The following is a 17,308-nucleotide window of genomic DNA, read 5'->3' as shown; positions in this document are numbered from 1 at the left end:
TGGTTAAAGCGACTACAAGTCCCCAGTCCGTAAGTCAGTGTCCTGTGGCTGGAATCCAAACTCTGGAAACCCGACAGTTGCCAGCCGTGTTACCTTGAAGACATCACTTCATTTCTCTGAGCCTCTGTTTCTGGATCAATAAATAACAGTTCCCACTTCACTGATAACAGTTGTGAGACTTACACGGAAATGACTCAGCTCAGCGTGCTTCAGGATTCTCGAGATTTCTCCCACAGCCCCCGAGGTGAACGGTTCATCACCTCCAACCACAGCCCGTGAAAGGCTAAGGCAGTTTCCTCAATTCACCCAAAGTCTTGCACCTTACACACCAGAGGCAACCTTTTAACCGCCAGTTACTCCAATACCGGGAGGAAGAGAAGCAAGTGGGAACTCCCCCATAATCAGTGATTACAAAGTAATGACATTGTGAAGCATTTACCCCAACTTTTGTCGTTAAATACATTTCCATCACCCCTGAAACTATTTTTGCAACATGGACTGAGGAGCAGAGCCCTCAGCACTGACCTCACAGGAAAGGCACCTGGAGAGGTGGGGCACCTCCTTGGGTAACTGGTAGGACCCTGTGCCCCTTCCCCCGGCCCTGGGACTCCCGGACTCCCCGACTCCCGGGGAGATTCCACTCTGAACCATTAGCCTCTTTTTCCTTTCTGAGCTCTGACAGCACTTCCTCCGAGGCCAGGAAACTTCGGGACCAGGGAGCACACATGGCTACGGAGAACAGGCTCGGCCACGGGAAGATTAGCCTGTGACCGACCGCAAAGTCAGCGCGGGAGCAGGAGGGGCGGAACTTGCCGCGAAGACCAGAGGGTCCCGCCCCCCGCCCCGCCCCCGCAGCTGGGACCACGGCAGCCTCACTGGCCCTCCCGGGCCTCCCTGCACTTCTCTCCGCCTGGAGAGCGGTCCCCCTCCGCCCGACGCCGAAGGTCGCCTGTTACAAGAGGGCAGGTGGGGCAGCGTGGACCGTCCCAGGTCCTGGNATACCCTAAGACTGACGAGAGTTCCAGACGGAAGCATCATTCGTTCTCGCCACATTTACTGAGCAAGTCAGAGACCAAATACTTCAAGGAACTGGGGGTCAACTGACCCGCAAGTCAGCCCCCGCCCCCGCAACACGCGACGTCGGGGCTCCCGGCCCCCCGGGGTCGGTCTCCGCCCTCGCACGGACGCAGCAACCCCGACGCCAACGTCCACTGACCTGCGTCAGGCCGGTCGGCGGCGCCGCCATCGTGGGCCCCGCGGGTCGAGTAAGGCAGGGAGAGGCGAGCGCCCGGGAGGCCGCCGCGTAAAAGGCACCACGACTCGGGGCGCCGCCCTCGGCGACTCCGGGGTTCGAGGGCGGCCGGGAGGCCGCGGCCCGGTGAGCGGCCAGGGGCACACCCGCTACAGGGAGTCGCAGCCCCTGCGAAGCGCCTCCTTCTCCGCTCGCTCTCCACGAAAGGCCGAAGGAGCGGCGCCGGCACAGCCCGCCGCGGGTCAAGGCCGTCCCAGGGCGAACCGCTGAGGCAAATGGCGGCGGTAGTGAAAACCCCGGAAGTCCCGCCCACGTACGTGAGCCGCAGGAAGCGCCCCTGTTCTTGGCCGTCATTGGTCTCAGATGCCTTCTGGGTAGTGTGGTTTCCCTCCTCTGACTCCAACCCGGCAGGGTGTACTTACAGAAGTTTTCCTCCGAGGAGAAGGAGCACTGGCAAACGAGCAACAGATCTGACGTCTTAAGTGAACACAACTCGGAGGACAGGGGACAGCGGTGAGAGCCTCCATGCTGTGCCTGGGAAGTCGAGGCTCCGGAGACAGGGACATCTGTCAGGGTGGAGGTGTATGCGAAGGCGAGGAGTTGACCTTCTGCCCCAGCTGGCCTGGTGGCTTCCCCTTTTCGGCACCACTTTCCCCGGTCTTCTTCTAGGGTAACAGACCAAAAAGTAGCTTAAAAATCCTCCCAAGGAGGGGCCACCTTATCAGCTCAGTTGGTTAAGCATCTGACTTGATGTAGGCCCAGGTGGTGATCTCACACTCTGTGCTGACAGCGCAGAGCCTGCTTAGGATTTTCACTCGCTCTCTGCCCCATTCCCCACTCTGCTCAAGTTTCTCTCTCTCTCTCTCTTTCTCTCTCTCAAAAAGGAAAAAAAAAAACTTAAAAAAACCCACAAAACCTCCCGAGGAGGACACTGGAAGTCCCCTTTCACAGGCTGCACACTCTCCAGGGCCTTATTTAGTCCAGTGCCTTTTTCATAAGATGAATGAACCTCTAAGTCATGTAGTTGGCCCAAATTACCAGAAAATGGATTTGCCATTCTGTGAGGTGGGGAGTCAAGGATACAGGAGGCTTAGAGGGAAACTAAGGTCTCCAGTTTCCAGCATGGTCCGTTTAAAATGTTTATGTGTTACATAGGCAGTTCAATGACTGAACATTGGAAAAGAGTTCAGCTTTAATAAAATAAAGGAAAATTTCAACTTTTCATGTTTGTGAGCCTTGCTCTTGGGCTCCTAGGGAAAGTATATTTTAACGTTTACCAAGGTCAAAATGGCTTGGCGTGGGGTCTGTTTCTGCCCCAAGCACATGTTGTACATCTGCTTCACTGAAAAATAAAAAATAAAAATAATAATAACAGGTGCGCCTGGGTGGTTCAGTTAGTTAAGCATCAGACTGTTGATTTCAGCTCAGGTCAAGATCTCATGGTTTGTGGATTTGAGCCCCACAACTGGCTGACAGCGCAGAGCCTGCTTGGGAATTCTCTCTCCCTCTCTCTCTGCCCCTTGCCCAATTGTGTTTCTCTCTCTCTCTCTCTCAAAATAAATAAATAAACTTACAAAAGGAAGGAAAAAGAAAAAGAACCAGAATGTAACATTCCAAACATAAAGATAAGAAAAAGGAAAAAACTTTCTTGGTTCCCATAAGATTAGTCATAGATATTTGCCTATGCCAAAAACGTAAGACAAAGTCTGACTTTTTGGAATGTCCTTGGTCATAATGTTAATTAACATAAAGAGTTACAAATCATTATATACATATATATGTATATACATAATAATATACATGTATATATATATATAATTCACTGCACCAAACCTTCCCCAGAGCACGCTTTTCTTTGCTTTGTGAAGATTGTGTATCCCAGGCAGCTGTCTTAACATGAGCTCAAATAATACCCTCTTCTTTCTCTTTAAAATTTGCTAAAAGGTTTGTTAATTTTTGTGGACACTCACATATATTTGAGAGTTGTTAGCGTACACTGCCATTCCAAGTCATGACACTAGGTAAGACCAGCAGAGGAATGAGTGTAGATTGGAGAAGAGAATGGATAGAGCATGAACCAACCTGACTTTGTTAAGTGGTTGATGTCAAGAAACCAACAAACTCACATTAGGGGTTCTGATGTCCACCCAGAGGTACATTAATCAATCTTAGAAGTCACCATTGGTGACTTTTTTCTCATAACTGTGGAGCTTAGAGAATCAAATGCATCTTTGATGATTTGAGGATGGGTACAGATTGAGAACTGGAATCAGAGAGTATAGAAATGCCTTTCAGATTTAATATTTCTAAGATGACAGAGAAGCATAGCAATAAGTTAATTACGTCAAGGAATGAAGAATGTATGAAGAGTTCTACAGAGAACTAGTAAGACATGTTTTATAAATATTGACATATGTGAATCTTTTATAACTATGTTTATGGATATATATGTGTATTGCATATATATATGTAGGTGTAATATGTATATATGAGATTTATTTCAAGAAATGTGCTTATGTGATTGTGGGATGTGGCGAGTTTCAAATCCAGAGGGTAAACGGTAGGCTAGTGGGCTGGAAACTCTCCAGCGAGAGCTAATGCTGCAGTCTTGAGGCTGAATTTCTTTCTTTTTTTATATTTATTTATTTATTTAGAGAGAGAACAAGAGAGCACTTATATGTGCACAGTAGAGCAGAGGAGGGGCTAAGGGAGGGAGAGAGAATCTCAAGCAGGCTCCACACCCAGTGCAGAGCCAGAAGCAGGGCTCCATCCCATGACCCTGGGACCAGACCTGAGCTGAAATCAAGAGTTAAGCCCACTGAACCACCTAAGCACCCCTAGGCTGAATGTCTTCCTCAGGGAACTCTTACTTAAACCCTTAAGGCCTTTTCACTGATTGGATAAGGCCCACTCACATTATGAAAATAAAGTCCTTTGCTTAAAACCAATTGATTGTAGATGTTAAGCATATCTATAAAATATCTTTACAGCAACACCAAATTAGTGTTTGATCCAATAACAACTGGCTAGTATAGCCTGGCTAAGTTTACACATAAAACCAGCCATCATATTCTACCTCTTGTCAACTTGGCACCCACATGCATCTCCTTAAACCGTACATAATTTTCCAAATAAAAGCAGTAAAAAAAAAAAAACAAAAAAACAGGGGCGCCTGGGTGGCTTAGCCGGTTAAGCGTCCGACTTTCGCTTAGGTCATGGTCTCGCGGTTCGTGGGTTCGAGCCCCGCGTCGGGCTCTGTGCTGACTGCCAGCTCAGAGCCTGGAGCCTGTTTCAGTCTGTGACTCCCTCTCTCCCTGACCCTCCCCTGCTCACGCTGTCTCTCTCTCTCTCCTGGAAATAAATAAAAACCTTAAAAAAAAAAAAACCACCCCATACTTCTGCCTAACTAGATCAAACCTGGTATTGGTCCATTGCTAGGATGGATCATATTATGTGTAACGGATTTTATATGATGAATGCAATATGATCCAAATTAATCTATTGATCGAATTTTTTTCTAGAGAGAGAGAAAGCTTGAGCAGGGTAGAGGGGGAGAGAGATAAGGGGTGGGAGAGAGAGAAGTAGAATCTTAATCAGGCTCCACGCAGTGTGGAGCCCAATATGGGGCACAATTCCACAACTCAGACCATGACCTGAGCCGAAATCAAGAGCCAGACACTCAACCAACTGAGCCACCCAGGCACCCCTTAATTGATCTCCTGTTAAATTCTCTGACATTATAAATTGTCTTCTGGTTGTGTAAGATAATATCTTTGTTCTCAGAAAATACAAATATGAGACATGAAGTATGAAGTTCTTTTCTTTCTTTTTTTTTTTTAATGTTTATTTATTCTTGAGAGACAGACGGAGCATGAGCAGAGCAGGGGCAGAGAGAGGGAGACACAGAATGTGAAGCAGGCTCCAGGCTCTGAGCTGTCAGCACAGAGCCTGACATGGGGCTTGAACCCACAAACTGTGAGATCATGACCTAAGCTGAAGTCAGGCACTCAACCGACGGAGCCAGCCAGGTGCCCCTGAAGTATGAAGTTCTCAAATGGTTCCAAAAAATATAAATTGATGGATAGTGGGTGGGAAAAAGGATGAATGATAAACTGAATGTGACAAAAATGGGAATTGGTATTTCTTCATGCTAGTCTTGAAACTTTTCTGTAATTTTGAAATTATTTACAAATAAAATACATATGTTTCTGTGTGTATCACTGATTAACTTCTGATACTTTACTTGTTTATTATAACTATTGTTTTCTTTTGTTTTCCCCTCTAGATGTTGCTCCATGAGTGCAAAGGTCTTTGTTTTTTCACTGCTCACTGCTGTATCCCCCAATTTTTAAAAAATGTCTAGCACAAAGCAGACATACTATAGACATTTCAGTAAGATATAATGGAACACTGATTAATAATCTTGAAAAAAATCTTGTCTTTTAAAGCAGTTCAGTTGAGGGGTGCCTGGGTGGCTCAGTGGGTTGAGCATCTGACTTGGGCTCAGGTCATGATCTCACAGTTTGTGGGTTCAAGCCTCACATCGGGCTCTGTGCTGACAGCGCAGAGCCTGGGGCCTGCTTTGGATTCTGTCTCCCTCTCTCTGCCTCTCCCTCCGTAACGCACTGTCTCACTCTGTCTCTCAGAAATAAATGTAAACAAAATTTTTTGAATAAAGCAATGCAGTTGATTTTTTTAAACTACAATTTTTAAAATAGGAAATGAATGCATATGGCCCAAAACCAAAATAATAGGACAAGATTAGCAGTGGGAAGCTTTATTCCCACCGATTCCATGATTCACAAATAATCAATTGAATGGCTTTTCTTTCAGCAAAGACAAATGTACATTCGAGTTTTCCCATTAGCCAAAAGGTAGCATGACATATTCACAGCCTTGGGCTTTAAGTGTTTTTGCTTAACACTCCATCCTAGAGATGGTTCCATACCAGTGTATGAAGGGTGTCTACATTGTTCTTAAAAGCCATAAGCCCTTTAAACTTCTGCAAGAAGGAGTCTGCAAGATAAGAAGCAGACAATATTCACTGGTTTCCTGCAGCTGCAAAGCAGATGTTGTGGTATCTAACTTTGCAGAAACAAATGTTTACAAAAGTTACATATGCACTGGAAAAGTAATGCCTGACTTCTGAAACGTCTGTTCTGATTGATATCTCTATTTAATATGCATGGCTATGGTAACAGTATTTGTTTTTTCTTTTCACATAGGTATAAAGCCCTAATAAATTTGTTAACCAGAGGTATATCCAGGGCATTGTATCTGGACACAGCCAGTACGAAAAAGCACTCTAACGATTGCTTAGGTAAACAAAGGCCATGACCATTATTGTCAACTTAAGTGAACAGCAAGTATCTTTTGGGTTTTATAATTTGCCATGCTCTTTCTTTTCGCTAGACCTTCAATTCCTTTTAAAAAAGTTAACCAGCTTTGTTTCTCTAGAGCAATTTTAGGTTCACATCGTGAATGGAAAGTAATGTTTGCATGTACTCCATCCACACACATTCAAAACCTCTCCCACTAACACACTCATACCATGGTGGTACATGTTATAACTGACGAACATACAACATATCATTATCACCCAAACTCCATAGCTTACAATAGGGTTTACTCTTGGTATATATTCCATGGGTTTAATGTTTAATGAAATGTATCCACCGTTATATCATACAGAATAGTCATGCTGCCCTAAAAAAAAAAACCCTCTGTGTTCTACCTAGTATTCGTGCCTCCCTCCCCCTAATGCCTGCTCTGACTTACTGCTACCATAGCCAAACCCACTTCAGCCTGGAGAGGCTAACTGTGGATAATGAGCACCAAAATGATGACAGAAATGGATTATAACGCATTAGATAAAACATGAATTCTGAGTCCATATGTCCTCCAAGAGAATTAACTAATTTAAAAAGGGCAGGGTGGGAAAAATTCTTTACAAAAGAGTACCAAATTAAAATTTTTTTAATGTTTATTCAGTTTGGAGAGGCAGAGAGAGACAGAGCATGAGCAGGGAAAGGGCAAAGAGAGAGGGAGACACAGCATCTGAAGCAGGCTCCAGGCTCTGAGCTGTCAGCACAGAGCCCGATGTGGGACTTGAACCCACGAGCCACAAGATCATGACCTGAGGTGAAGTCAGGCGCTTAACCAACTGAGCCACCCAGGCGCCCCCTAAAAAAGAGTACCAACTTAGAAATGTGTAATGGAATGGAATGATAGAAATAGAATGTTCACATTATAGTAATTATAGATTCAGGCAAGAATCTATAATTCAGTGGAGGCTGACGCCAGTAGTTGAAGTGTCGTGGGGGAACTATTATTCAGTTATCTCAAAGAATGACTCCACATTAACTGCAAAGGGGGAAAAACGGAGAGATCTGGGAAGTGCCACTTCAACCAAGCAAAGTTCATATTCTGCAAATGTGAAAAACTGATATTCAGGTGCCTCCTGATAGGAGGACACATCGCTGCCGTGGGGATTCTGCCAAAACTGCCTAACCTGAATCAAATGAGGAAACATCAGACAATCCAAAATTAACAGACATACAGACACACACAGATAAGAGATTAAAAATTAAATGTGGCAAAATCCAAATAATTGGTGATTCTAGGGGAAAATTAATGTGCGTGCCCCGAGCTATTGTTGAAACTCTGTAATAGGTATTAAGTTTGTAAAATGCAAAACATGGCCCCCAAAACTCCAATTTACTGACTGCCTGACCTTGTGCAAATTGCCTGTCTTTCTGGGTCTGTTTCCTCACATATTAAAAATATGGGAATAATATTAGTACCTGCCCTCCTGAATTGTAACAAATACAAAATGAGAATATACAGTTAATAACTTAGTTCAGTTCCTAAGGTGTAATCAGGGTTCAATAAATGTTAGCTATTACAAACCCACAACCACTTATCTGCAATTCCAAAAGAAAAATGCTGCAAGAGCTCAAAGTTTCCTCATAAATTTGGAATAAAGGCTTTTGGTAAAATGAACTAAACTTACTTACCATTAAGATACAAAGGACTTAGGAAAACACTACCATATTTGATCATAGGGTATTTTTCATGCCATGTTTTTTAAAATATAATTTATTGTCAAATTGGCTTCCATACAATACTCAGTGCTCATCCCAACAAGTGCCTTCCTCAGTGCCCATCACCCACTTTTCCTCTCCCCACTCCCCATCAACCATCAGTTTGTTCCCAGTATTCAAGAGTCTCTTATGGTTTGCCTCCCTCCCTCTGTAACTATTTTTTCCCCTTCCCCTCCCTCATGGTCTTTTGTTAAATTTCTCAAGAAATTTCATTATGAGGGAAGACTGACAGAGGGAAGGGGAAAAGGGGGAAATTAGATATGGGGGGGAGGATGAATATGTAAAGGGAAAGGTTGGGGCGATGATGGAGAGAGTTCAGGTAATTTCTTTAGCTGTGGCTTGTTGCCCCTGACCCTCCTCTCATGTCTTTGCCTCTTCTTTTTTCTAGAAGGACCAGTGCCCATTTTCTACTCCAGTCCTGCGTTATCCTTACTCAGCCCAACCAACATTTGGGGCAAGTCCTTCATCTTTATACAGTGGTTCCCGCTCTCAGAAGATGGAGACATCACTGAAGTCTTCCTGTGATTGGGCACCAGGTTCATGGCCAGATCCTGGCCCAGAGAATTACCCTCCGATCCTTCCTGGGGCGCCAAGCTTGCCCACATGTCCCCCTGAGGTGCCTAAGATGGGAGCTCTGTGATTTACTGGGAAGGGAGGCGGAGATCGTGCAGGCGTGCGAAAGGCAACGAGCCAGACCCAGGAGGCCAGCGCCCTCGCCGCACCAACATCAGGAGACCATCAAGAGACGATCACGCGGCCCGCGGCCACCTGGGACCTGGCTTTCCCGCCCTGCCGGCCAGTTTCAGGCCATGCCGCACAAACAGGTCACAGCCACAGGAGAAGGTCCCCGATGTGTGGCCCTCAAACCCGAGCAGGGGAGAGTCAGAGAGAGAGGGAGACACAGAATCTGAAGCAGGCTCCAGGCTCTGAGCTAGCTGTCAGCACAGAGCCCGACGCGGGGCTTGAACCCACGAACTATGAAATCGTGACCTGAGCCAAAGTCGGACACTTAACCAACTGAGCCACCCAGGTGCCCCTGGACTTTGCTTTTTCACTCAACATTATGTTACCCTGATTCACGTATTTGTTTTCACAGCTGTATGATTTCCTGTCATACAAGTATATCACAATGTACTGTGACCAGTCCACTCTCAATGAGCACGTGGATTTTTTGCAGATTTTTTGCTGCTAAGAACAGTGCTACAGTGAACATATAGAAAAGTTTCCCTTTGTGTATAATCAGGATAGAAATTGCTGCATCAGGAGAGTCCACAAATTTTCAGTTTTTAAAGAGAATGCCAAGTTGTTTTCCAAAATTTTTGGGAGATACAAGAGATGCTATTTTTTATTTTAATTTTAATTTATTATTTTTAAATTTTTAAAAATAAAGATTATTTCTTGATTTTGAGAGAGGGAGAATTTAAGCAGGGGAGGGGCAGAGAGAGACAGAGAGAGAGAATCTCAAGCAAGCACTGCATTGTCAGTGCAGAGCCTGATGCAGGGCTGGCACTCACAAACCATAAGATCACAACCTGAGCCAAAGTTATATGCTTAACCGACTGAGCCACTCAGGTACCACTTGTTTAAATTTTTTAAATGTTTATTTATTTATTTTGAGAGAGAGAGAGGGAAGGAGAGAGAGAATCCCAACCACGCTCCACGCTGCCAGCAGGGAGCCTAAGGCCGGGGTCAAACTCACCCCGGTGAAATCATGACCTGAGCAGAAATCAAGCCTGGGGACACTTAACCAACTGAGCCTCCCAGGCGCCCCAAGACAAGAGATGTTTTTAATTCACAACTTCTTCAATACTTGGAGTTGTCAAAATTCTCATATTTAGCTAAAGAAATCAATTCAGTATAAAATGGAATTTTGTAGTGGTCACGATTTCCTTTGCCAGATACTGATGATGCTGAGAATCTCTCCGCCTTTCCTAATTGTGTTTCCTCTCTTCTGAAATGCAATCTCCACAAGCTCAGAGATTTTTTTTTAATTTTATTTTTATTTTTGAGAGAGTGAGAGACAGAGTGCAAGTGGGGGAAGGGCAGAGAGAGAGACAGACGGACAGACAGAATCCAAAGCAGGCTCCAGGCTCTGAGCTGTCAGCACAGAGCTTGACACAGGGCTCGAACCCGAAAACCTCAAGATCATGATGTGAGCCAAAGTTGGACACTTAATGGACCGAGCCACCCAGGCACACTCGGAGATTTTCACTGTGTCTCCCTCTTTCTCTGCCCCTCACTCATATTCTGTCTCTCTCTCAAAAATAAATAAAACATTTTAAAAAATAGGTTAGCAAACTACATACGTATTTAGTGAGAACTATGGAACTCCCAGTAAACAATGACTCTACCCAAACTCCTGTACCAAGAGACTTGACAAAACACTTAGCATAGCTTCTAGAAGATAAGACCTTTGACCTTAGCATGATCCCAGACCCCCCTTAAAATGCCTGCCTGGCAAAGCTCAATGCTCCTAGGAGAACTTACTAGCCAATACCTGAAGTAGGTCCCTACCCTCCCTTTTTTCAACCATTTACTAAAAAGGGCTTATAATTGTGAATTCTTCCTCTGTCCCTTTGAAATATGTATGTATCTCCTACAATTCTGGGGTGTCTTTCTCAAGGATCTAAAAGCCATTTCTCGGGTCACCTGGGTGGCTCAGTCGGTTAAGCGTCCGACTTTGGCTCAGGTCACAATCTCACTGTTTGGGGGTTCAAGCCTGCTTCGGGCTCTGCGCTGACGGCTAGTTCAGAGCCTGGAGCTGCTTCAGATCCTGTGTCTCCCTCTCTCTCTGACCCTCTCCTGCTCATGCTGTTTCTCTCTCAGAAATAAACAAAACATTAAAAAAAATTAAAAATAAATAAAAATAAAAGATAAAAGGCATTTCTTGGGGTGCCTGGGTGGCTCAGTTGGTTAATTGCCTAACTTCACCTCATGTCACGGTCTCACAGTCCATGAGTCTGTGCCCTGTGTCAGGCTCTGTGCTGGCAGCTCAGTTCCCACTGTGAGGTGTGGCTTACAGAGAAGAAAGGCCATGGAGCTCTTCAAGGGTACTGGGGCTTCTCTTACAAATGTATTTCCCAAAGTATTAGTGAAAGGTATATCTTATGGCCCCTCTGCCTCGTGTGGGTAAATAGATCTTAAATGACAAATACGCTCTAACATCCAAATCTCCCTAAGCCTTTGAATCCCTTCCTGTACAGTAAACCACGGGAAGTAGGGCCTTTCCAGCTCTCTCTTGATGGGCCATCTTTTGGTCCATGGTGCAGCCAATCAACTGACCAACCAACCAAACTGTTAGAGGGCTTTCTAACTCCTTGAGTTACAGATGCAACTCAGAAGGAATTAGATGTAGAGTCTCTGTTTTAGGGGCCCAAATCTGACACAGATTTATCTTCCTTCGACCATTATTCCACACCCTTTGTTTTCATTCCCCGATTTCTGCTTGTATAATTTAGAAAACTCAAGCAGTTCTTTTGGAGTGTAACACACCTTCTCTTGGGTCACATTTTGTTATCTTACCTTTAGGAGTCTGCTGACATTTGAGTCTAATTATAAGTCTAAAACCAAAGAGGTGGGTCCTAAGGAGAATCAGCATTGTTTCACAGCCTCGGGGAAGGCCATTACCATCTCCTTAGACAATGCTGTTAATTCCCTCAGTGGTGGATACCCCGGGGGTGGGGATGGCCCGGCTGTTGAGAAGGCCACTTCCACTAGAGAAGGAAAGACCTTTACAACTAGCGAAGAAGACTCATCAGAATTTAAGATCTCTGGGGCGCCTGGGTGGCTTGGTCGGTTGGGCGTCCGACTTTCGCTTGGGTCATGATCTCACGGTTCGTGGGTTCGAGCCCCGCGTCGGGCTCTGTGCTGACTGCCAGCTCAGAGCCTGGAGCCTGTTTCAGTCTGTGACTCCCTCTCTCTCTGACCCTCCCCTGCTCACGCTGTCTCTCTCTCTCCTAGAAATAAATAAAAAAAAAAAACATTAAAAAAAAAAAAAAAACTTAGGATCTCAATGATCCCATTGTTATCAAGGTTCCCACACTTCCCAGCCCAACTTACAGGATCCCAGACGCCCTGTGAGGCTGCGAGTTCAATTTGTGTTGCAACTCAGCCAATCACAGGATGAGGTTTTGTATTTGATTTTTGGCAATTTTAGTCCTGTGTCTACAGGAGATAGGGGGTCTCCCACAGGGCTCGCATGGAAGGTCCTGGGTCATTTATATGATGTTGTGAGTTGGGAAATCAAATTCCTGAGCTCCTCCCTTTCTTTCACCACTTTGTCAAGCAACATTAGGAACAACTAACCAACATCACTATGGTCCTTAAGTTTCCAAAAATGTTTGGAAGTATCATGTACAGAATCACTTAGCTCCTTGCTTTCTATAGGTGATTGAGTAGGAGCAGCCAGTGTAGATGTTTTACATAAACAGTTCACCCCATAGACTATCAGTGCTCTCTTTACAACTGGAAATACAGTCATTAGTGAATTAGAATCTAATCATATCTGAGAACAAATTCCAGAAACCCTAGAACCAACCAGGAAACTCCTCCATAAAATTCTGTTCCACTAGAACCACTCTTGGTACCCAAATCTATATTAATTATTGCTCTCCAAAGAAACACAACAAAAAGAAAAAAAATAGAGAGATGGGAAGAGACTTATTATGAGAGATTGCTCATATCCTTATGGAGGCTGAGAAGTCTCCTGACCTGCAGTCTACAAGTCTACTGGCCTCTCTTACAGTTGTAGGTCAAGCCCGAAGCCCTCAAAACCAGGGAACCAATAGCCAAGAATGAGAGAAAACAGATGTCCCTAACTAGCCTTAGACTACTTACTGGCGTCTTACGGAGGCTTTTGTGCACTAACGGGTCCTCAATGTTGCATATTTGTAAATGACAGTCAAGAGGAAATTTATCAAAACATAATCACAGCCAAGGCTCAGGCCCAAGAAGCAGCTCGTAGCTTATATTCCACCAGAGAAAGATTGGTTTGAATCTCTTTTTTAAGTGCTTTCCTCCACTTACTAGATGACCTAGGAGGCCACTTAAGGGACTCACCTTCTTCATGTTATTTCTTCTTTTTTTTTTTAATTTTTAAAATGTTTTTATTTGTTTCTTAGAGAGAGAAAGAGGGAGAGACAGAGAGAGAGAGAGAGACAACGTGAGCAGGGGAAGGAAGGAGACACAGAATTGGAAGCAGGCTCCAGGCTCCGAGCTGTCAGCACAGAGCCCAACGTGGGGCTCGAACCCACGAACCGTGTGATCATGACCTGAGCTGAAGTCGGACGCTTAACCGACTGAGCCCCCCAGGCGCCCCTTCATGTTATTTCTAATGGTCATTCTTTTAAGAGCATCGGTGTCTTTGTGGAGCAGCTGTGCTCCTACTGCTGCTCCCAGCACTACTGGCCTCCTTGGTCAACTTGCCGACCACCTTGACCCCCAAACCTCACAGAGCGGGAAGCAACGATCGGACTTTTCTCAAGGACTCGGCGTGACAAATGATGCTCTGTGAGAAAGACGTCTGCTCTTTCCCCTGATAAAACAAGAGACTGAGAAGGGCAGCACTGGGCACGGCTCTGTCCACACCCCTTCACCGAGAGACCTGACCAAACTCTCGATCAGCTTCTAGAGCAGCTTAAGGTCATATCTCTAGCATCCCCTGAGGCCCCCTTAAAATGCCCGCCTGACAGAGCTGAGTGCTGGCAGGAGAACTTACTCGCCAGGACCCAAGACAGGTCCTTAGCCTCCCTTTCTTAGAGCATCTGCTAAAAAGCGCTTAACATTGTGAATCCCCCACCTGTCTCCTTGAGGGGGTATGTACATCCTACCACTCGGGAGTCTTTCCCAAGGATCTGAAAGCCACTCTTCTGAGATGACATTTGCAGGAAGGATAGGACTTCTGTCTCCGAGTCCCTGTGCAATAGGCTAGCTTCCTGGACGACAGACAGAGGGCAGGCGTCTGTTGCTCTAATCACATGGTACCTTTGTACTCTTTCACCTCCCTTATCTACTTGAGTCCTGCGTGGTCCTCTCCCTAATCCTTTGTTCTCCCTTTAAAACCTCCATTTATCTGTGTGCAAATCAGAATGGAGTTCAGCTCTTTACCCTATGGCTCATAGTTACTGAACAGAATTTGTTTTCACTGCTTTAACTAATGCCCAGCTTTATCTTTGACACTGGGTAGGCCATACATACATGCACAAAGAGAGAGAGAGTCTAATTAGATATTGTGATATTGACTCTTTGCTCACTATTACATATTTCCTTAAATTTTTATTCTTAAGGACACTTGGGTGGCTCAGTCGGTTAAGCATCCAACTAAGGTCATGGTCTCACGGCTCATGAGTTCGAGCCCCACATCAGGCTCTGTGCTGACAGCTGAGAGCCTGGAGCTGCTTCAGATTCTGTGTCTCCCCCTATCTCTCTCTGCCCCTACCCTTCTTGGTCACTCTCTCTCTCTCTGTCTCTCAAAAATAAAGAAATGTTTAAAAAAATAAAAAAAAATTACCCTTAAATTTTACTCTTAAATGTATATTTACATGTATATATCAAGTGTTTATATACATATATAAAATAAACATATATATATATTATATACGTGTATTACTCTGAAATCTGATTTTCCTTTATCATCTGATGAAACTCAAGAAATATCTGTGAAATATATGAATGAATGACCATTTATATATATTTTGCCCATTTTTCTATTTGGTTGTATGTCCTTTAAAAATTTTTTTTAAAGTTTATTTATTTTTGAGAGAAAGAGAGAGAGAGAGAGTGCATGAGCAGGGGAGGGGCAGAGAGAGAGAGAGGAAGACACAGAATCTGAAACAGGCTCCAGGCTCTGAGCTGTCAGCACAGAGTCCAATGTGGGGCTCAAACCCACAAACCAAGAGATCATGATCTTAGCCAAAGTCAGAGGCTTACCTGACTGAGCCACCCAGGCACCACTATGTTATTCACTTCTATATATTAAATATTTGTCACTATTTATTCCTCCAAATTTGTCTAGATGCCTAGAGTACAATTTCCCTCTTTATATTTATGAATATTTCTCTTTTTGATACATATTTTTATGTATGCCTATTTGGGTTTAAATATCATAACTTGTATTATTTGTCAATTAATATAACTCTCTCTCTCAAAAATAAACATTAAAAATTTAAAAAAGAATTGAATAACATACAATGCATCAATGTTTTATGTGAATAAGTATAAAAGTTTCTTGATAAGGGGCGCCTGAGTGGCTTAGTCGGTTAAGCGTCCGACTTTCGCTTAGGTCATGATCTCGCGGTTCGTGGGTTCGAGCCCCGCGTCGGGCTCTGTGCTGACTGCCAGCTCAGAGCTTGGAGCCTGTTTCAGTCTGTGACTCCCTCTCTCTCTGACCCTCCCCTGCTCACGCTGTCTCTCTCTCTCTCTCTTCCCTAGAAATGAATAAAAATACTAAAAAAAAATTTCTTGATAAGCATGCTATTGTCCTGATTAAAAAATACTTTTTCAGGAAATATTTAATATTTGATCACATTTTACTTGTTAAAAGTCAAATATATCAATCAATAAAATTTGTATTACTTACCTAATTCTTCTTGAAAATCTTTTATTTTTTAAAAAAATGTTAATGTTTGGGGCACCTGGGTGGCTCAGACAGTTGAGTTTCTGAGTTCAGCTCAGGTCATGATCTCGAGGTTCACGAGTTCGAGCCCCACATCAGGCTCTGTGCTGACAGCTCCGAGCCTGGAGCCTGCTTTGGATTCTGTGTCTCCCTCTCTCTCTGCCCCTCCCCCACTCCCACTCTGTCTCTCTCTCAAAAATAAAGATTAAAAATATTTTTGAAAAACAGCAAAACTTTCCCTTTTAGCCTTCCGTACTGTGGGTTACAGCTGTGAACAATTAAAAGAATCTGTCGCCTTCCATCAAGGCTGATTAATGACCTGGAGAAGAAATTGCCAGCGTGAGAGCCTTCTAGGCACCACACGTGCAGCCGCATCTGAAACTGCTCCTGCCAATGTGGGGAAGCATCTTGTTTTTGGTTTTTATATTTTATAAACGTAGACTTTCTGAAATTAATTTCTATTTGTTTAAACACTGCATTCAAATATTATTTATTTTGATCACAGAAATTTTTGCACCCCCTTAAATCGCTCCCGAGGTGAGAGCTTCATTTTCCTCACTCTAATCCTGGCACTAATTAAAAAGAACTCTTGATTTTTGTTTTATTTGTTTGTTTGTTGTTGTTTTTAATGTTTTATTTATTTCTGAGACAGTGAGAGAGAGAGAGAGAGAGACAGAGCATGAGCAGGGGAGGGTCAGAGAGAGAGGGAGACACAGAGTCTGAAACAGGCTCCAGCTCTGAACTGTCAGTACAGAGCCCGATGTGGGGCTCGAACCCACAGACCGCGAGATCATGACCTGAGCCGAAGTCAGACACTTAACCGAGTCACCCAGGCGCCCCTGTTTGCCCTGTTTGTTGTTTTTTAAAGTAACCCCTACACCCAACATGGGGATTGAACACACAACACTGAGGTCGAGTCTCACGCTCTACTGACCGAGCCAGCCAGTAGAGTGGGTGCTCCCCAAGAACCCTTTTAATTTAATAAGTAAAGGTCACCACTTCAAAAGATAAGTGAACAGCACTAAAAAAAAAAAAAAGCAGCTTAAAAACACTGAAACAAGATGTGTGACTACAGCAGCACTTGAAGTGTCTTGCGATGATTTAGGTGTAGAGGTTGGTAGAAATTCTTAAATCTATCAACGGAAGAATCGGAGGTTTATCTAGCCCTTTCTAGATTAAGAGGGTCTCTTTCTAAGCGGTGATGCAATTTGTAAAGATAAAACTTCAGAATCACAGAAGATTAAATAAACAGGTGGGGCCATGCAGGTTGATGATATAAAACCATCCCCGAAGCTGACTGCCTGCCGATCTAACCCTGAGGCCGGAGGGCCCCCTGCCCGC

The 17,308-nt window shown here is 44.3% G+C and overlaps 1 protein-coding gene across 1 annotated transcript in view; it reads right to left on the bottom strand.

Moving 5' to 3' along the window:
* The window catches only part of LOC144225745 (uncharacterized), a 51,572-nt gene extending 49,502 nt beyond the window's left edge, over nt 1-2,070 (bottom strand). The window contains exon 1 of the mRNA XM_077756990.1: nt 1,217-2,070. Within this exon, the coding sequence (XP_077613116.1) occupies nt 1,217-1,606 (390 nt within the window). The 5' untranslated portion in view covers nt 1,607-2,070. The remainder of the gene's footprint in view (nt 1-1,216) is intronic.
* Between the last annotated feature and the right edge of the window lie 15,238 nt (nt 2,071-17,308).

The sequence above is a fragment of the Crocuta crocuta genome, unplaced genomic scaffold (genome assembly GCF_008692635.1).
Source record: "Crocuta crocuta isolate KB4526 unplaced genomic scaffold, BGI_CrCroc_1.0 scaffold142, whole genome shotgun sequence".
Taxonomy (NCBI): domain Eukaryota; kingdom Metazoa; phylum Chordata; class Mammalia; order Carnivora; family Hyaenidae; genus Crocuta; species Crocuta crocuta.
The sequence above is the reverse complement of the archived record's forward strand: the minus strand, read 5'-3'. Positions and strand labels throughout refer to the sequence as shown.